This window comes from Lepidochelys kempii, chromosome 9 (genome assembly GCF_965140265.1).
Source record: "Lepidochelys kempii isolate rLepKem1 chromosome 9, rLepKem1.hap2, whole genome shotgun sequence".
NCBI lineage: Eukaryota > Metazoa > Chordata > Testudines > Cheloniidae > Lepidochelys > Lepidochelys kempii.
The window spans coordinates 7,305,046-7,325,419 of record NC_133264.1 but is presented as its reverse complement, the minus strand read 5'-3'; the positions used below and the strand labels follow the sequence as shown (position 1 = coordinate 7,325,419).

Genomic DNA, 20,374 nt, shown 5'->3' with positions numbered 1-20,374 from the left:
CCAGCCTTTGTTCCCCAGCTGGGCAAACATGGCTTGGCGTTGGTATCAAAATCCCAGTGATTGGGCTTGCCATTGTCTTCTCAAAATGCTCCATGATATGGGGCCCAGGCCCCAGACAGCCAAAAGCCATGAGTCTCTGAGCCTCTGCAGAGACCAAACAGCCCTTTCTTCCCCCTAAATAGCCCTGCAGCATATAGGGGAAACTGAGGCACACATCAGCTTGGTAACAATATTACAGCAAATCCCCACCTCCTCACTCCTGGCTCCGGAGGTTCAATAGTCCCTGGCTCTGCACAGTAGGGCAAAGTCGTGGTGCAGCGAACTGCAGCTGCCAGGTGCTGAGTCAGCAAAGCAGGCAGAAGGTGGCCTGGTGAGCCATTGCCAGCCTCAGTGCTGCTCTCAGGGCAGGCCGGCCGGCAGCACAGAGTACCTAGAGCCCGAGGGGCTGCCCCCAAGCACTGCAGGGCACAGATGCGCTGGCCCTGCGCCCCCAGGCTGGGCTGGGACACCGGGAGCGCTCAGTTGGCAGGGTGATGTCTGTGAGCAGCCAGCCCCAGCAACTAACTTTGGGCCGCGCTCTGTCTCACAGGTGGCATGCGGCCCAACACCATCGTGCTGGGCTTCTACGACGGCACGGTGCCACAGGACAGGCTGGCGCGGCACCCGGCCTTCGAGGGCAGCGAAGAGACGGCGCTGCTGAGCTTCCCACCAGTGCGGGGGCCCACGGCGCCCAGGAGGCTGTCGCCCCAGGAGTACGTGGCCGTGGTGGCCGACGCGGTGAAGATGCTACGGAACGTGATGCTGGCTCGCTCCTTCGAGCACTTCGACAAGGCGCGGGCGCCCGCCATCGACGTCTGGCCCCTCAACCTGCTGCGCCCAGACAGCGCCCGCTACGCCGACACCTGCAGCCTCTTCCTGCTGCAGATGGCCTGCGTGCTCAGCATGGCACGCTCCTGGCGCCGCGCCCAGCTCCGCCTCTTCCTGTGCGTGGAGACCGGGGCCAGGACCCGCGGGCAGGAGGACAAGCTGCGCCAGCTGCTGAAGGAGCTGCGCATCCAGGCTGCCATCCACATGGTGCCCTGGGACGCCGTGGTGGCCCTGCACTGGCAGAAGCAGCAGGAGCAGTGGGCCAGGCCGGTGGAGGCAACCATGAACTTCCCTGGCAATGCCACCTGCATCTCCGACGAGTACCTGAAAGCAGCCAACAGGCTGATCCTGGAGCAGAGCCCCTCGCCCACCATCCGCTTCCTCTACCTGCCCCGGCCCCCCGCCGACACCAGCCTCTACCCCAGCTACCTGCACCAGCTGGAGCTGCTCACCCGGGACCTGGGCCCCACCCTGCTGGTACACGGCATCAGCGCCGTCACCAGCACCGAGCTCTAGCCCGGCCCGGCCCCCAGGCCTGGCACAGCAACGGGCAAGGGGACTGCGGCACTGGGACCGGGCTGGCTCAGCACCTCCCTGTCAGAGAATCCCCCGAGCTCTCCCCCCATGCTGCCCTCACCCGGGGACTCCCTACACACACCCCGCGCTCACTCAGGTCTCCTGCACCCCCACTGCTGCTCTGCCAGCTGGGCACCCTCCCGATGGGTGATTGCTAGTCATGCCCTGTCCTGGCTGGTGTGAGTGGCTGGCTAATTGCCGGGACTTGGACTGCTCCGCAGGTTCCCGGCCGTCAGGCCTCTCCTAACCCAACCTCTGCAGCCCCACAGCACCCGGCCTGTGGCTGCAGCCCCTGCCCTTGCTCCTGGCCCTGCTGGTGCGGTGTGGGGACGAGGCCCTGGCAATCCCACGAGCCAAAGCACACGCAGCGGTCACTCTGCTAATGCCCAGCAGAGTGGCCGGGATGGGGGCTCAGGACACCTGGGTTCTTGTCCTGACGCCGACTGTGGGCGAGTTGTTGAACTGCTCCGTGCCCCTGCTGGAGAACCGGTCAGCCCCCGAGAAGCTTGGGCAGCAGCAGTGACGGGCACGGAGACTCCGGCCGGCCCTGATGGTGAAAGGCCGGTTGTCACGAGACACGAGGAGCACGTGACAAGCGCCTTGGAGTCTCTGTGTTCCCTGGCGGGCTGGGATCTAGGGGGGGCGTGGAGTCAAACAAGACCCCGGCAGATGCAATGGCCCTAGCCCAGCGTGGATGACGGGCAGGGCCCGTGTCCTGAAGCTGCCAGTAACTTAAATTGAACTGAACCGTGTTACTGAAATAAATCTGCCATGGGAGGCTCCAGGCAGAGCCCTGGCCTTGGTTATTGAGTCTCTGGGTTTGATGTTGTCCCCACGTCTCCAGCTGTCCCCCACACTAGCCTGGCGGGTGCCCCAGTGCAGGATGCGCCCACCCACACCTGAGCCCGCCCTGTTTGCAGTAGGCATCCCAGGAAAGGAGAGTTTGCAAGGGGATAATGTAGCTTTGGAAGTGGTCCCGGGGAGCTTCTGCCAGGCCTGAGAGGCAGCCTGGGAGAAAGCGCCAAGGTGGGCGATGGAGGCTGGCAGCATGGGCTGATGGGAGGCGAGCATCAGGGAGAGCTGATGAGGCGGGTGGACCAGGACTGCAAAGACAAGCAGCTTGTGTGTGCGGCGCTGGAGGGGGAGCGAAGAGAGGGTTGACGTGGCCCCAGTGCCGGGCTAGGGGAGCGTGTTCTGAATGGAGATGGGGGGGGCATTTGCCAAGGCTGGAGCGAAGGAGGCAGCCATAAGGGAGGCGTACGCGGGGACAGCTGGGCCAAGAGCCGCTGTGCAGAAGGAATCAGCAGGGGTTGGACCCAGCCGGGCTGTGAGGGGCTAGAGAGTTGAGTGACGGGCAGGGTGGTGGGGCTGGAGGAAGGCTTGGGAGGGGAGATTAGGAGCTCCGGTTGAGCCTTGTCAAAGACAGGCTGAAATCTTAGTCTGCACAGGAGACTGGCCCAGAGGGGGTGGGGAAGCTGGAAGACCTCAGCATGGCGATGGGGGGAGCATTTGTCTTTGTGGATGAGATCACCTGGCGCTAAGGTGTGGAGGGAGAAGAGGTCCCAGGAGCGAGCCCTGGGGAGCCCCCACAGAACACTGGCGGAGGGGTGAGAGGATCCTCCCAGGGGGACACTGAGGCAGCGATCAGAGGACAGTGGCGGGAGCCCAGGGAAGACGAGACGTGGAGAAGAGGAGCATGGCTGGCGCTGTTGAAGGCCGGGGAGGAAGCTGGAGGGCTGGTTCTAGCTTTGGCCAGGAAGAGGTCGTTGGAGCCTGGCGTGGGGTGGGGTGAACCTGTAGCTGCGTTCAAAGAGCTCAGCAAGGAAAGGGAGCTGGGGCGGCATTGGAAGAGGCATGTGGGGCCAAGGGTGGGTTTTCTGAAGCATGGCTGTACGGTGAGGGGCAAGCCGGGGGGGAGATCTGGAGTGGGGGTCGGCTGTGAGAGCAGGGGTGGAGGCGGTGGAGGGCTGGCGGGGCAGACCACACAGTGGGGAGGGCGGAAGAGGGACAGGTGGAGGAGAGCGAAGCATGGAGAGACACCACGGTACCGCTGGGGGCCAGGCTAGCTTACGACGCCGGTGATCTGTCTGTGATCTGGGTGTGAAGGGCTGAGGGGTGAAGTGCAGGTGGGGGGCGGAGGGGGGCCATAGTGACAGACAGAGCCAAGTGGGGGAAAGACCTGGACAAGTGAAAGGCCGTTCTGGAGGGTGTAAGTGTTGAACCAGGGCTGCAGTGGGGAGGGTGAGGAACTGGGCAGCCAAGGGGGCGGCTGGAAGGGCCGGAAAGGAGGTGGGAGGCAGGCAGGGAAGGGATGGGGCAGGAGGAGGCAGATGGGGGACCTAGATCTGTGGGGGGGAGGGGAAGTGGGGCAGGTAGAGCTGGTGGCAATTGCAGAGGGGCCGTTACTGAGCTCTCCAGCCATAGCTAAGGCAGGAGACTCCTGGCTGCAGCTGGGGAGGGCACGGCCTTGCCCCAGGGGGGGCTCTGCTGTGCCCCATAAGGATGGCCCCAGCTTGGGCGGTGCAGCCTCTCATCTGGAGAGCCCCCCGATGGAGCATGAACTGCCCTTTTGGGCCCACGCTGCCACCCTGCTGCCGGGGGGCAGGGCTGTTCCCCTGAAATCACTGCAGCACTGGGTCCAGCTTAGCCAGGAGGCCCTGCCCCTTTGAGCCAGTTCCTGGGGTGCAGAGAGCTCCCCACTGGGCGATGTTGCTGGAAGTGCAGCATGCACGCTCCTGCCCTGGCTGTCCCCCACCCCGTCGCTCCAGCCGGATGGGCCCGGTTAGCTGATGCCAACCTCTCAGTGTCCCAGCAGCACTAGGGCACCCGGAGAGGAGCATCCTGGGCCTCCCCTCCGCTCCCGGCACGCTCGTCACTCTGGCGCGTCTCTCCAGCTGCCCCAGACCAGGTGCCACGTTGACATGCCTGGGCCCCCCAACATGCATCATAAGCCAGATGGGATTCCAGCTCCTGCCTCAGTGCAGCCACCTCTGGTGTGGAGCACCTCGGCTCTCGAACAGCGCAGTCTCACGACCCGACAGCTCAGCGGAGCGCCATGGTTGGAAAATCAGGAGTAAGCTATGGCCATACACATCACAGACCCTGGTACCATGAACCCTCTCCAGCAGCAGGGGCCAGGGAGAGGAATGAGTTGGCAATCGGCCAGGCCCCTGCAGCTGAGAGCCCTGGCATTGAGGAAGGCCCCAGGGGCTCTTTTGTGAGCATGAGCAGTGCAGTACCCTTAGTGCTATGCCGGGGCATAGGGGCCAGCTCTGCCAAGGGGGAGAGCGCCCCCATCTGCCCACCCAAACCAGTCCCTGCAGTGTGTGTTTTGGCACGGGGCAGGGATGCCACTCCCCGTGCTGACAGGGCCGTGGCTGAGTCGGGGCCGGGGGGAGGGGGGAAGGTGTAGGACAGAGAGTGTCACGTTCCTATGGCTGAAGGGCCTGGGCTGGATGCCAAGTGGGTGGCACGATGCCAGGGCGTATCCAAGCCCCCCACCCTCTCCAAAGCACGCCCCCTTCCAAGGCTGGGGGCCCAGCAGCACAAGAGAGGAGCTGTCAGGGGAGAGACAAAGGCAGAAGAATTTAATTCGGTGTGTCCCCACTACCCATTGGCGCTGTCTCGCCACGGCACCACCTCTCCTTAGCAGCCCCTGGGATCATGCCAGACGCGCCGCTGGCTCTGGCTGAAGCGTGGCCAGATTGGCAGCCCAGGAGCCTTCCTCTTCGGGGAGACCAGTGCCTCGTGCTCCCGGCCCCAGGGGCTGCAGCTCAGACGCTGATGGGCGTGTGGAAGTGGCTGGGCATGGGGGCCTGGCACACGTGGTACCGCTGTCCTGCCCTTGCACCCATCCCTGGCGGGGATGGTGTAGAGCCAGCAGGACGGCTAGGGATCCACGCACTGGCAGAGACCCCGGGACAGCCAGGCTGGGGATCCATGCACAGGAGCAGACCCCGGGACAGCCAGACTGGGGATCCACGCACTGGCAGAGACCCCGGGACAGCCAGGCTGGGGATCCACGCACCGGAGCAGACCCCAGCTGCCCCTTGCATCTGAACCGCTCTTGACCCTTTACAAAGGGGGGCCAGCCACCCCAGGGATGGGCACTGAACTAGAGCTGATCTGGCATCATCAGCCCGACTTTACTGAAGTACCAGGTCACTCAGTCAGTAGCAGCACTGGGGAGAGAACCCAGGCGTCCTGCCCTGGGCTTTACCCACCAGCCCACCCTGCCTCCTTTAAAAGCCAGGGCTGCCGTCTGCTCCACGGGGCTCCCGTCACCTGTGCCCCCCACCCTCATCCTTGCTGTCCCTGGGGTGGCTCTGCCCCCACAACTCCCCCCCTGCCCCAGCACTGACAGGGATCACCCACTGGGGGCGTCAGAGAAAAGGAGCAGGCCGGGCCGAGCCATAGGGCGTCACCCTGCCTGGGTCCCCACCAGTTCCAGAAAGGCCTGCTGGGGCCTGGCCCGGCCCCCAGGGCAGCGGGAGGTGCCAGGGTGGCACGGCTCTCCCATGGCACTGGGCACTGCAGCCGCTCCAAGCAGATCGTGGGCCCCGCTCGTTTGGGCCCATCAGCAGGGAAGGCGCCGGGAGAGCCGCCCGCGGGAGCCAGGGCCAGCAATGGGGACAGGCCGTGGAGAGGGAGGGGCTGGGTTCCAGAGCCAGGGCTGCCACGTAACCCCTGCCTGTGTCCCAGCCAGGCAGACGCAGCACCGATGGGGCCTGACCCCGGACAGCCTGGTCTCTCTTAACAGTGGGGCAGGGCTTGCCCCTAGGCTGCCAGGCCCAGCCTGCCCAGGGGCTGGGGCGATGGGGGGAACTGACAGCTGGATCATGCTGCTCAGAATCCCCCCACCCAGCTGACATTGTGGGTAATTCACTGCAGCGTTTTCCTGGCTGGTGCAGGGCCAAGGCTCCTCCCTAGGGAGCAGCTGGGTGTCCCCTCCTCCTGCTCCCCCCACCACCGACCCCCACCCCGTGGGACCCCAATCCCTCTTCACGGCCCCATCACCACCCCCCATCGACCTCCCTGCTGGGCTGTGATCCCTCTGTGCCCACAATCACAGACCCCCATCTCCGCCCGGCTGGGCTCTGATCCCCCTCTGGCCTTCCCATCATCCCCCCTGGCACCCCACCCTCCCAGGGGTTCCATGCGTGGGGCAGGCACATTGGGCTGTCCTTAGCCCCTCGCAATTAGCAGGGGAGCCCAGCGCTCCGGCCTCGTAAATCACTCGGGTGAGTCAACGACAGCGCTGCTGGCAGGCCCCCGGCGCGGCGTGTGGCGGCTAAGCGGGGAACGCCGGGCCGGGGGCTGGGCGAAGGGCCCTGCCCGGATCCCCCGGCCTCAGGCCGGAGCCTGGGTGCCAGCCCCGGGGCCTGCATGGCTCCGGGCCGCCGAGCCAGGCGGCAGCTCGAGCGGCTCTGCCAATTACGCCGGCCATTTCTCCTTGGGCCGGGAGCTATTGATTAGGGGGAGGGGAGGAAATTGCCTCGGTGACGGCAGATAAATATATCAGCCGCCTGCCACGTCGCGAAGGGCTTTGCAGACTAAAAGATGATGGATCGCTTCCGATTAGCCCCGGAGCAGGTGGGGAATTGCAGCGGGCTTGCCGGGGGCTGCGAAGCGAACGCGCCGGGGACGGGGGAGGGGAGGCAGGCAGCAAGAGCCTGGTCGGGGGCGCCAGCGGGAATTAAGGCCTGGGCTGGGCTGAGCTGGGGGAGTTGGCAGTGCCCTGATGCAGCTTGGTTGCCCGGTCTCTCAGGGGTCCCCAGGGTGCTGGTGGGGGGAGGGGCAGGAGGCCGCGTCATCACAAGGCACTTTGCACAGAGGCGGGAGAACCCAGGCGTCCTGGCCGGTCCTGAGTGCAGCTGGCTTGAGTGGGGGCTGGAGCAAGAGAGCTGAGGCGAGTCCCAGGCCTGCTCCGTGCCCCCCCCACACACCCCCCGATCCTGTAAAGGGTAAATGCCTGCTGTGATGGACGCTGACGCCCTCAGCTTCTCCCCAGGCCTGGCACAGTCTGGTGCCCGCTTCCCTGCTGCCAGCTGCTGCCCTGCCGTCGAGGGAGCGATGCACACGCAGCAATGCGTGCCAGGTCATTTGGCCCGGGACACAGGGCGTGGGAGGCTGGGCAGAGACCTACCAGACTGGGGAGCAGCAGCCGGATGGCGCCCAGCGTGCGTGTTGTCCTGGGGACAGTGCCAGGCCGGGCTGCCGCTCTGCTATGCGGGCACCTGCATGTCTCATAGCCCAGGAATGGCCACGTCCTGCAGACGTGTTGGCGTGGGCCCAGCATCAGGCCCAGCAGCAGGGTGGTGGGTGCAGAGGCACCCGCGGGCCGCAGCTGCCCGGGCACCTGTCTCAGACCAAGCCCTGCTGGGGGTCCCTTGATTTCACTCTAGGACTGAATTGTCTGAGCAGGGACCTGAACTCGAGCGTCGGCCAAGTGCCAGCATCCCCCCCGCCAGCCCCGCCAGGTCCTGAACCCCAGCGTCCCCCCCGCCGGCCCCGCCAGGTCCTGAACCCCAGCGTCCCCCCCGCCGGCCCCGCCAGGTCCTGAACCCCAGCGTCCCCCCCGCCGGCCCAGCCAGGACCTGAACCTCAGCGTCCCCCCCGCCGGCCCCGCCAGGACCTGAACCCCAGCGTCCCCCCGCCGGCCCCGCCAGGTCCTGAACCCCAGCCTCCCCTCCGCCGGCCCCGCCAGGTCCTGAACCCCAGCGTCCCCCCCGCCGGCCCAGCCAGGACCTGAACCTCAGCGTCCTCCCCGCCGGCCCAGCCAGGACCTGAACTCCAGCGTCCCCCCCGCCGGCCCAGCCAGGACCTGAACTCCAGCGTCCCCCCCCGCCGGCCCCGCCAGGTCCTGAACCCCAGCGTCCCCCCCGCCGGCCCCGCCAGGTCCTGAACCCCAGCGTCCCCCCCGCCGGCCCAGCCAGGACCTGAACCCCAGCGTCCCCCCCGCCGGCCCCGCCAGGTCCTGAACCCCAGCGTCCCCCCCGCCGGCCCCGCCAGGTCCTGAACCCCAGCGTCCCCCCCCGCCGGCCCAGCCAGGACCTGAACCCCAGCGTCCCCCCCCGCCGGCCCAGCCAGGGCCCTGAACCCCAGCGTCCCCCCCGCCGGCCCAGCCAGGGCCCTGAACCCCAGCGTCCCCCCCGCCGGCCCAGCCAGGGCCCTGAACCCCAGCGTCCCCCCCGCCGGCCCAGCCAGGACCTGAGCCCCAGCGTCCCCCCCCGCCGGCCCAGCCAGGACCTGAGCCCCAGCGCCCACCCCCCCTTCCCGCCGGCCCAGCCAGGACCTGAACCCCAGCGTCCCCCCCGCCGGCCCAGCCAGGGCCCTGAACCCCAGCGTCCCCCCCGCCGGCCCAGCCAGGTCCTGAACCCCAGCGTCCCCCCCGCCGGCCCAGCCAGGGCCCTGAACCCCAGTGTCCCCCCCGCTGGCCCAGCCAGGACCTGAGCCCCAGCGTCCCCCCCGCCAGCCCAGCCAGGACCTGAGCCCCAGCGCCCACCCCCCCTTCCCGCCGGCCCAGCCAGGACCTGAACCCGAGCGTCCCCCCCGCCGGCCCAGCCAGGGCCCTGAACCCCAGCGTCCCCCCCGCCGGCCCAGCCAGGTCCTGAACCCCAGCGTCCCCCACGCCGGCCCCGCCAGGGCCCTGAACCCCAGCGTCCCCCCCGCCGGCCCAGCCAGGACCTGAGCCCCAGCGCCCACCCCCCCCTTCCCGCCAGCCCAGCTGGGTCCACCATGGGGTTGAAGGTGAGCATCTCCCCCACACAGAGGCCCCCATCCTCCCGGCTGTGCCCCTCTCTCTGGACTCTGCACCAGCCCCCCCAGATGCGTTCGTGTGAGCCGGTGCCCGTGGCGGGGTGGGGGGGCCTTGGCCGGCATTTGTCGTCGCCAGGCACCTCTGCCGCGCGGCGTCTCCAGATGAATCAGCCGGGAGCCGGGGCCATGCTGCAGGCGGCATCGCTCGTCATCAAAGCTCGTAAAGAGCCTCCCCCCGCCCCCCCCCCGGCCTGTCGCCAGCAATTCCCCAGCAGGGGGAGCAGATCCTGACAGCGACGGCTGCTCCGTCCCAAGGAGCCTGGCGCCACCCGAGCGGCCTGGCAGCCTGCCTGGTGCCCCTGCCCGCAGGACCCGCCCCAGCCCCTCAGCCTGGGAGAGGTGGGGCTCATGGCGCGGGGGCGGGAGGGTCTTAGCACCACTCCACAGCCCCTCCCGGTCGGTGTCTGTGGTGTTAGCAGCCCGGCCTCAGAAGGACGGTGCCCAAAAAGGTGAGACAAACTGCTCTCTTCAGGGGCAAGTCCCTGGGGCTTGGCTGGCACCACGGGCAGCCGCCCCGGGAGCAGAGCAGGGACGCCAGGAGGGACGCCCGCGGCACTGAGAGCGACCCCAGGAGAGCGTGAGCAGAGGAACTTGGCAAGCTCCACCCAGGGGAAGGGCTGGTGCCTATTACCCAGAAGCACCTGCTGAACATGTGGCAAGGATGCGGGGGGGGGGGCAGGTGGCTGGGCCCAGGGGGGGGTAAGAATGGAAACCTACCATGTTACCACTGGGCAAGCGGTACCACTGTGGATTCGGTCGGGGGGTCTCCCTCCTATGCTGGAATCGGCAACAACGGGGGTCCCCAAACCTAGCACACTACCTGGGGACCCCTGGAGGGGCCATCTGTGTGACTGTTAGCAATGGGGCCTCTCCCCACGCTGCCCCCCGGCCGGCCGGACCCTGCGGAGGGGGACACACTGGGTTTCAGGGAGCTAGGGAATGAAGTACACAGACCGGTCTGGCAGGGCCCGGGTGGCTGGTTTTATTTACGATCAGGCTGGGGCAGCACGGGGCCCGGGCCCACACTGTTAATTATCACGACGTAATTAAAAGCACAACACAAGCCGCACACTGCGTTACGTTTGCTTTCCAGGCTGTGCAAATTTGTCCTCCAGGAGAGTGAACCCTTGGCACCCCGAGGAGAGGGCAGCTTCCTGGCCAGTCTGGTCCCCCGCCACACTCAGCCAGCAAGGGGCACGCTGGCTGGCGCAATTCCCCACCCCCCCAGAGTAACCTAACACCCGAAATACTGCCTTGCGCTCTCTGTCTCTCACACACACACAGTAACCCGACTACACAATAAAGGCCACAGCATCAGCCACAATGCAGCTCTCCAAGCTACGTCCCTGGTCTCCAGCCCTGAGGTAGCTGAGAGCCTGACAGCCCTCATTGGGCAGGGCCAGCTGTTGTCCCATTGTGCCGAGGGAAACTGAGGCACAGTGCGGCTAAGGGCCTTGCCCAAGGGCGCATGGTGCCTGTGGCAAAGCTGGGCTTTTGAGCTCTGACCTCCCACAACCCAGGGTAGGGCCCTGACCGTAGGGTCCCCCCACTCCATCCCCGACACACCCAGCGTAACAACACACACAAAACGCTGCACACTAGAGACGCACGCGCTAAACGCCTCACCATGTCACCCCCAGCCCCCGGCTGCCCACACACCACTGCCTGCCAAAGCACCTGCCCACTGTCCTGCCCGTGGCAACGTGCTCCCTGAACACACACACCTCCGAACCGTGTCACCCACTCCCGGCACAACCCCCGCACACACAGACACCCCTCTCTAGCCCCTGCTCCCCACGGCCGGTGGTCTCTTCTCACCCCACATTGGGGCTCTCAGCACTCAGTGCTGGGATGGAGTGTGTCTGGGGGTCACCCCTTCACTCCACATATTCCTGCAGCTGGTGAATTTAATTCCCCCTGACACCTGCCCCCCACCCTGCCCCAGCCTCCCAGCCATGGTTACTAGTGCTTACAGCATGACCCAGGCCCATGGGGACACAGGCTCGGGCAGGGGGAGCGGGGGAAATTCAGCTAGTGGGGTAGGGCCACACACCTACCCCTCCGCGGCCTCGCAACTCCACCCCGCCCCACGTCCCCCTCCAACGTAGAGGTCACAGCTCAGACCCCGGCCACATGCCCAGCAGGAGAAGCCGTTATAGGTTCCTGGGGGGCGCTATGCAGGAGGGGCTGGGCAATCAACCCCCCACACCTGCCAGATCCCAGGTTAGCCTTTGGGACCCACAGATGCTGCTGCCAGGAGAGATACAGACCGGGGGGGGCTGCTCCGTGAGGCGGGTTAGCCTCGACTAGAGGGGCTGGCTGTGGTACCCTGGCTGCCCTGCCACAGGCCCCTTCCCGAACACCCCTGGACAGCGCCTCCCAGCAGGCCCTCCCGGCCCTGCAGCTGCACCTGGCGGGTCTCTGCTTGCTCGGTTGGGCCCTGGGCCCAGAGAGGGGCGGCCGAGCTGGGGAGGAAGCTGGGCAGGCTGCAAGGTCTGGGGGAGACCGACTGCCCCCTTCCCTCCATGCTGCCCCACCCCATGTGCCCCAAACACGCTCCCCGCCCTTCCCACAACCCCCCTCTGCAATCAATGCCTCCAGCACAGCCCCTCCTGCCCCCCGAGCCGGTCCGGTCTCCAGCCTGCACGTGGCGCCCACACCCCAGGCAGACTGGGAGCTCTGGGCCGGCCCTCCCCTCCCGGGCGCACATGCCAAGCACGCTGGCAGCGCCCACTAGGCCAGCCCCGCTGCCGGAGCTAGCTATCACCCCGTGCAGGAAGCGGGGGGGGGGCTAGTGAAAATGTCCCCTTAGCCCCAAGACTGTGAGAAGGGACGAGCACTGGGAGACAATTGACACAGGCGAGCAAGTCAGCCTGGGGAACTCCCTGCTGCAGGAGAGCAGGAGCTGGGGGAGCAGTTATGCCCAGGGCGCCAAGCAACCCCAGGCTCCTCGCTTCGCCTGCAAAGGCAGCAGACAGGGCTGAATGGGGGGAGGGGAAGCCGAGGCTCCTTCACGCTGGCAGAGACCACGGCAGGGACCCTCCTGGCCACTGCGGTCGCGAGACCAGCGAGCCGAGGAGCAGGGGTGTGGGGGCATCTTAGTTTGCTGGAGCCCTCTCAGTACAGTGGGGTCACTGGCCTGCAGGGCCCTACACTGGCAGCTCCTGGCCAATTAGCACCGAGCTGTCTGATTAGGGGTCTCTGTCACCTCCTCAGCGCTCCAGCTGGCTGTCCCTGCGCTAGCCCGGCAGCTCCTTCCCCGCCCGGCTCGGCCTGCACCTGGCGACAGCTGATGGAGCGGCTGGGGCAGGAGCCCTGCCTGCCCCCGCCCCACCACGACCCTGGGGACCGAGAGCAGGTGGGCAAGCCACACTCCCCCAGGCTGCTGGGGCCTTGCCCCTCCTCCCCCGGCCCAGGTCAAGGGGCCCCTTTCAGCCCTTCCCAGCACCAGGTGCAAACCAGGCCAGCTTGACTCCTGCTGGGCCCTGTGCCTGCCATGCAGGGGCATCTCTCTGGGGGAGCCAGGGCTGGACAGTTCTGCTGCTGATCCAGCTACACCCGGAGACCTGGGGGCCCAGGAGAGAGGAGCCAGGCGCTCGCTGGGCAGAGAGGGTCTGGGAGCTGGGCCCGCTCTGCGGGTGTCTTGCTTGCATGGGCAGAGAGATGACACCGTCCGGTCGCTGTCTCCCAGCTCAGCCAAATGCTGGGGTGCAGAGCTGGGGTTAACCCCCCGGGCAAGCCAGGCACGGCCACCAGCAAATCACTCCTACTGGGGCTTAGCAAGAACAACACAGCCCCATGCCAGGTCAGATACCAGGGCACAGAGCGCCACCCACACCCCCAACGGGGGCTGGAGCCCGGACAGCAGAGGTCAGAGGAGACACCACTAAAAGTGAGCACCCTGGCCCATGCTGCGGCCAGGCGGGTGGCTGCTCTGCACGGCTGTCGGGGCAGGGGAATGGCACATTGGCATGGCTGTGGCATGGGCATTACCGGACGCCGTGGCCAGCGGCTTGGGGCTCTTCCAGCAGCATGGTGCCAATTAGGAAACGGTTCAGGAGAGAGCAACAAGGAGGATTTGAGGCCTGGGAAAGCTGCCTGAGCAGGAGAGGCCAAAGCAGCTCAGTGTCCGGGCTTTCTCCAAGGGAAAGTTAAGCAGGGGCTCAGCACCTCCCCAGGGAGGAGATGTCGGAAAGTCGAGGGCTCTTGGGTGCAGCAGCTGAAGGCAGGACAAGCCCCAGCGGCTGGGAGCTGACATGAGCCATGCTCGGACTAGAACCAAGGGGTGCTTTGAGCAGGGAGGGGGTTAATCATTGAAACAAGGCACAGCTGGCTGGGGCTGCAGCTCCTCGCCCAGAGTCTTTCAATCAAGGCCAGGTGGCACTCTGGCTTCATCGGTGCTGAGGGGCGAGATGCAGCAATCCCAGGGCAAGTTCTCTGGCTGGGGCGATGCGGGGGAGCAGGCGGGATGGTCCCTTCCGGCCTCGCAAGGGATGAACGGAGAGAGCAGTGACTCCGCTGCCAGGCAGGACTCAGCTGAAGCACCGAAACTTGCCAGCACTCATCTGCTGCCAGGGCTAGTAATGCTGGTTCGATCCAGGCGTACGCTGCCATGTCCCAGCTCTGCCGGTGCCCCCCAATCCCGACCTGCAGCCCCCTGCCATCCCAGCCCTGAGCCCCGCACCCAGCTCTGCCGGTGCCCTTCACTCCCGACCTGCAGCCCCTGCTCGCCCAGCCCTGGGCACCCCACACCCAGCTCTGCCGGTGCCCCTCAATACCGACCCGCAGTCCCCTGCCATCCCATCCCTGAGCCCCACACCCAGCTCTGCCAACCCACAGCCCCCTGCTCACTCCCAACCCACAGCCCCCTGCTACCCCAGCCCTGAGCCCCTGTGACAAAGTGGGACTGTTCTTAATGTTTCCTCTGAATATTGTGGGGGTGCCTCAGTTTCCCCTATGCATTTCTTAAGTCTCTAGGTGGTGGGCTAAGGGGGTGTAACTGTTGCAGAACAAAGGGCCAGGTTACATAAATGGCCGACACTCTGTCTCCTGGCACCTGATGTCCTGGGCCCTTCCCCCCTGCAAGGTGAGAGCTGAAGGGGTTGGAGAACAAAGGAATCAGGTGACCTCCTGGCCCAGGAAAGGAACAAAGCCCAGAGGAGGAGGGGCTGGAGGGTGAATCAGTTTGGGGCTGGCTGGGGACGTGCAGTGAAGTGCAGATGTGATTGTCTGGCTCACTCCCCCCCCCCAAAATGGACCCAGCTGAGGGGTCCTGTTCTCTGCACCTACAAGCTCTGTATTAGACCATGTTCCTGTCATCTAATAAACCTTCTGTTTTACTGGCTGGCTGAGAGTCACGTCTGACTGCGGAGTTGGGGGACAGGATCCTCTGGCTTCCCCAGGACCCCACCTGGGCGGACTCGCTGTGGGAAGTGCATGGAGGGACAGAGGAGGCTGAATGCTCCAAGGTCAGACCCAGGAAGGTGGAAGCTGTGTGAGCTTCTTGCCCTGCAGACAGGCTGCTCCCAGAGAGGAGACTTCCCCAGAGTCCTGCCTGGCTTCATGGGGAGCAGTTCCAGAGCAGCGCTCGGGGACTCCGTGACAGCCCCGTACCCAGCTCTGCCAGTGACCCTCAATCCTGACCCGCAGCCCCCTGCCGTCCCAGCCTTGAGCCCCGCACCCAGCTCTGCCAACGCCCCTCACTCTTGAGATCCTGGGATGGCGGGGACGAGAGAATTATTTATACACCTGCCTTTCTACACAGCCCATCACCGTGGCAGCCATGCACTCCAGAACCATGAAGGGTTAATATCAAAGAGAAAACCCCGGAGGTTGGGGTGGGGGGCACAAGGCTGTTACCTGTCTCAGGGCCTTGAAATGAGGCTCATAAAGCACCAGTCGAGGCCATGGGAGAACCTGGCCCGGGGAGGAGGAAAGGGCTGATGTGCCCACGTCCACACCACGGCTGATCGGGCCCAGCCCGGCATCAGGAGTGGGCGCCCCCTCCCCAGCTCCGGCTATGGCTGGAGATTGGCTTCGAGTGCCGCTGATCCTATTAAAATAACTCTTCCCATCAAGCATCTGTAGCACTTAAACACTTGGCTCGCACAGGCTGACGCTCTGGATCATTTTCTTGCTCATAATTTTGTGGGTCACCTTGTCGAGAGCTGCGAGCATCTCACCCGCTGGGGCCGTTAACAGCAGCTGCTGCCAGCAGGGCCGGGATTATTCTTAGCTGGGAGCCAAGAATACCTGGAGAGCTTCCTGCGGGGCCTACAGAGGCCGCCCAGAGCCAAGGAGCTGTCGGGTTCCAGCAGAGTGGTCAGAGGGTGGGGGGGTGCAGTCCCTGGCCCCCCACTAAGGGGAGTGCGCTGGATGGAGTCCCTGGCACCCCTGGGCACCCAACGCCAGCTGCAGTGTGAAGAGCTCGTTGGAGCTCTGAGGACATTCTGGTTTGGGGGCATGCCCACTCGGAGGGTGGGAGGGACGGGTCCATGAGCCCCCCTGCACCTGCATGGACGGGGTCAGGGAAATGGGGGGAGTCTGAGGAGAGATGGGGAATGTGGCAGAGACCTAGTGCTTCAAGCAGAGGACTCCCAGGTGTGAGACCCAGCTCCACCGCCCCTTGTGACCTCGGGACAGCCACATTCCTGCTTTGTGCCTCAGTTTCCCCATAAAGCAGGACTATGACCACCCCCCCGCCTCCTCACAGGTGAGCTGTGAGCCATCCCTGATCAATGGGGCAGTGGGGGGCCAGGGAGAGCTATGTGCTATGGGGCCATGCCAGTGTGGGGAGTGCAGAGTAGGGGCAGGGTGGGCCCCAGAGAGAAGTGGGCTCAGACAGGGTCTGAACCTACCCTGACCTAGCAGAGATCCGTGCTCTGTCCGCCAGCAGCCCTGCCCCACACCAGGGCTAGGAGACCTACACACTCTGCAGGTGCTCCTCCTGATGTGCACACCCCCAACGCTGTGCAAGCCAAGGGCCCCAACCCCATAGTCTGTGCAGGGGCGGGGGGGCTGGCTGGGGAGGGCCCCAAGCACCTGGGCTGGTGCAGGAGCTCTCCATGGTGCTGGGCTGACCATGACCTGGGCTGGTGCTCCTGCCTGAACACCTCTCCCACCCCCACCCCCGCAAAGCCATTCCCAGCATGCTCCTGGGCAGCAATGCCCCCACTCCAGGGGCTCACGGCCTGAATGGAGGTGATCATGGGGACCCAACAAGGGCTGGGACAGGGCACTCTGGCCCTGCTCTTACTGGGCCACAGAAACGAGTTGGGGCCTGATGGGGTCACCAAAGCCAGGGCAGATCATGGCAGCTAAGAGCCCCCTAGTGCCGGGCAATGGGGCAGCGGTGGGAGTCGGTGGGGTGGATCCTACCACACTGCAGGGAGGGGGATGGACTCCTGAGGGGATGGGGACAGAGTGTTAAGGCCTGGGTCCCCCCTCCAGCCAACCAGCATCCCAGTGAGGGGACTATGCCATGGGGAGTGTAGGGGGTGAGACATGCAGAGAAGGAGACGCCCAGTAAGACAGAGAATAGATGCCAAGAAAGAAAGACAGATGAACATATTTAGGGCTGGATAAACTCATTGAGGGCTGAATGGAGAGGTGGCTCGAGACACAGCGAAAGGGAGAGAGGGATGAGCAGAGAGCGAGGGATCAAGCAGGCTGATGGATGGAGGGACGGGCTGGTTCCGACCTCGCGCGCCTCCCTTCCCCGCCCCCCCCCCGCAGCTCCTTTGTGGCAGTAACGCCGGGACGAGACAATAGACATTTTTATATTTCTTGGAAATTTCACGGCATTCATTTCAGTGCAAATAAAAGCTGTCATTGCCAGAGAAATGATACCGATCGGGCCTGAAAAGGCAGCAAATTACCCGCCTGAAAATGCACCGCGAGAGAAAAAATGCATATTAAACACACAAAGAGCCACTTTCCCATCAGCCGCGCTTCCCCCGACGCTACCGAATAACCACACTTTACATAATTCCCCCTCTCCACCTTCGAATTAATTTCACAGACAGTGAGAGAGAAATGGAACAAGCCCAGGGCGATACACAGAGATGACTGGCAAAGGGGCAGGGCAGGGCCAGCCTCTCACCCCATAGCTGTCCCCTGGAGCAGCCCCCTCATGGATCCCCATGCCCCCCCAGGGAGATCATTCAATAACTGTGGCACGGTGTGGCACTTTTTGGCGTTACCTGACGTGTCCGGGTGAATCCAACATAAGGCAGCCTTGTCTTTGCTGACCAGGAGAAACCTTTCCTGACTACCACGAGTGCTCCTCTCTGGGCTCCGTGAGCCCTGCTCTTGCCCAGTGCTGGCGAGAAATTTACCCACCCCGCTGGTCACACTCAGCTGCCCAGCCCATGATCTGGACACCCACCGTGTACATGGCTCTGCTGCCCCTGTGGAAGCAGGGTGCCCCCGTTCCCTGGTTTCACCTCCGTTCACCACACTGCTGAGCACAAGGCACGTAGATGTGTCTTTAGGAAAACCAAACTGGAGCTTAGTTAACGGAGCCTGAGACGGAGATTCAAATAAAAGCAAGTCGAAGGGTTTGGAAATGGATGGGTACAGGTGAACGCAAAGTCCGTAGCCTGCATTTATTCACAAGTTACTTTCCTGTCTAATACAGCGTCACTCACCCAATGGTTAGTCCTTCTAGTGCCTTTCCTGAGACATCCGCGCTGGCAGAGTCTCTTCTTGGGCCATGTCTTCTGCTCTGATACAGTTACAGGCTGTTGGCCATTAGCCCATGGGGCCCCCTCTTCAGACAGCTCTCCTGGGGTTTGGTCGTCTTTGTAAATGCCCAAGTTTCCGCCTGGCCTAGACAGTAAACAACCGTGTGTCTCCACAGACAGACGTCCCTTGTTCTCAGTGTTGATGGAGTAGTCCAGAGACCCCGCCACACCTCAGGTGATGAGTCTCACGCCAACGGTTTTGCAACCTAATAGTCTACATTGTACATCTTCCCCAGACAAACATCTGGCAACAGCCAAGACCATCAGCTGGTTCTTAGCTTTCAGCAGAAACACTGAGAAGATGGCTGGACACAGGGGTGACATATCTGCCTGGGTATGGCTGTGTCACTCATGGACATCCCCTTCCGCCCCCGAAGCATTCCAGATTGTGTGGCGCCATGATCCACGACTGAAATGCAGCCACTTCTGGGGTGATGCATGGCAGCTGCTGACCAGACACGCAGTGACATGACACAACAAAAGGACGTGACATGAAAAATGCTCCATCCTTTTTAAGCGGCAGGTTAGAACAGATGAGGATGACGATGGAGGTCAACGAGGGTTCCTGCCCTGGCTTGTGGGGAAACAGCCACACTTGTTCTGGCCCTCGATTTACCGCCCACTCAGAGCCCTGGGATCTCCTGTGGTAGAGAAGGGACAGGTCTCTGCTGTCATGTTATAAAGAGGATTCTTTAGTGAGGCTGCTGGATAAAGACAGAATATCTGGTTTCCCCAGCTCCTAGCCTGTGCTGCCAGGGGCCCTGGCCTCTTTGCAGGAGAGGGGGGTCTGGCTTTCCAGGTGAAGGGGCGCTCTGACGGAGACCCCTCGCACATACACGGGGGGTGCCGGGGAAAGTGCTGCAGCATGAAATCAGGGGCACGACTCCATCCTAGTACTAACACGAGTGGTTTCTGCCATGTTGGCATTATGGCCCTCCAGTGGTGGCGAGGGGCAGCCTGGGCACTGTCAGGCTGACGGGCGAGGGTCTGGAGACCACCCCATGGGTTATTATTAGTCCTGTAGCCCCGCAGCCCAAGGTGCGGAGAGCTGCCTGCTCAGGGATGCAGTGGCCAAGCAGGACATGGGGATCACGCTGCGTATTCCCACTGCGCTCACCCCCCGGGGCACATTCACCCCACGCTTTGCTCTGACCTCACCACGCCCCACCGTCCGCCCCGCCCTGCTGAGCCGCATGAGCCGAGAGGCGTCTCCTGTATGGAGGGGAATTAAGGATCAGAGCCCCGACAGCCCCATGCACCCAGCCTTCGTGAGAGGTGGGTGCTGGGGCAGCCCTGAGCAAGGCTGGGGCAAGGAGAGAACATGTCAAGATTATTCTGGCACAAGCTCTTGCCTCCCCCCCCTCCACTGGTCATTGTCCCCACTCCACCCTTTCAGCATTTTCAAGCACTGCTTCCGCCACGCCCTGCCACCGCCTCCCTCACCCCAGCCCCCTGCCCTCGTGACAAGGTCACCAGGCCAAAAGATGCTGGGACACCATGGAAGCACAATGGGCCTTTTCTTGTATCCCAGCTGTGGCTGCCATGGCAACCCAAAGCAGCTTGTAGCTAAGAGCTGGGCCTCAGCCTCCCCAGCTGTAACCAGCGAACGATTTGGGTGGGGGGTTCTGTTCCCGTGTCCCTCCCCCTGGGAAAGACACCGGGCTGAGAAGCTCCCAGGCCCAGGTGCTGAAATGCCTAGGAGAAGAATGAGAGCACGAACCCAAAAGGAAGAGCCGTCTCCTCTCCTGGGAGGGCTCAGGACGGGATTAGTGTTTTATTAACCTCCCAGAAAATCCGAGAAGAAATCCATTCTCTGGCCACTTTTTCCCTCTCCAGCGCACTCATTGATTCATAGATTCCCAGGCCAGAAGGGACTGCTGGGATCACCTACTCTGACCTCCTGGATAGCAGAGGCCAGAGCTGAGCCCTGCCCCGAAAGAATTCCCAGAGCAGATTTTCTAGAAAAAAATCCAGTCTTCCTTTCAAAATTGTCAGTGCTGGAGAGTCCCGCTTGACTCTCGTCAGCTGTTCCAATGGTGAATTACTCTTGCCCGCTCTTGGACGGTGTTAGACCTTTCCCTGCTAGATCAAAGAGCCCACTGGTAAATATTTGTTCCCAACATAGGTACTGATCGACTGGGATCAAGTCACCCTTTCTCTTTCTCTTTGGTGAGCTAAACAGATTGGAGTCCTTTGAGTCTATCACCGTGAGGCGGGTTTTCTAACCCTGAATCACTCGTGACTCTTCTCCGAACCCTCTGTAATCTATCAACGTCCTTCTTGAATTGTGGCCACCAGAACTGGGGACAGCATTCCAGCAGCGGTCATACCTGGGCCAAATACAGAGGTAAAGTAACCTCTCTCCTCCG

At 63.8% G+C, this 20,374-nt stretch overlaps 1 protein-coding gene across 1 annotated transcript in view; it reads left to right on the top strand.

Moving 5' to 3' along the window:
* The window catches only part of SLC12A9 (solute carrier family 12 member 9), a 53,316-nt gene extending 51,067 nt beyond the window's left edge, over positions 1–2,249 (top strand). Inside the window, exon 13 of the mRNA XM_073359156.1 lies at positions 590–2,249. Coding sequence (XP_073215257.1) covers positions 590–1,383 — 794 coding nt within the window. The 3' untranslated portion in view covers positions 1,384–2,249. The remainder of the gene's footprint in view (positions 1–589) is intronic.
* The last annotated feature ends 18,125 nt before the right edge of the window (positions 2,250–20,374 follow it).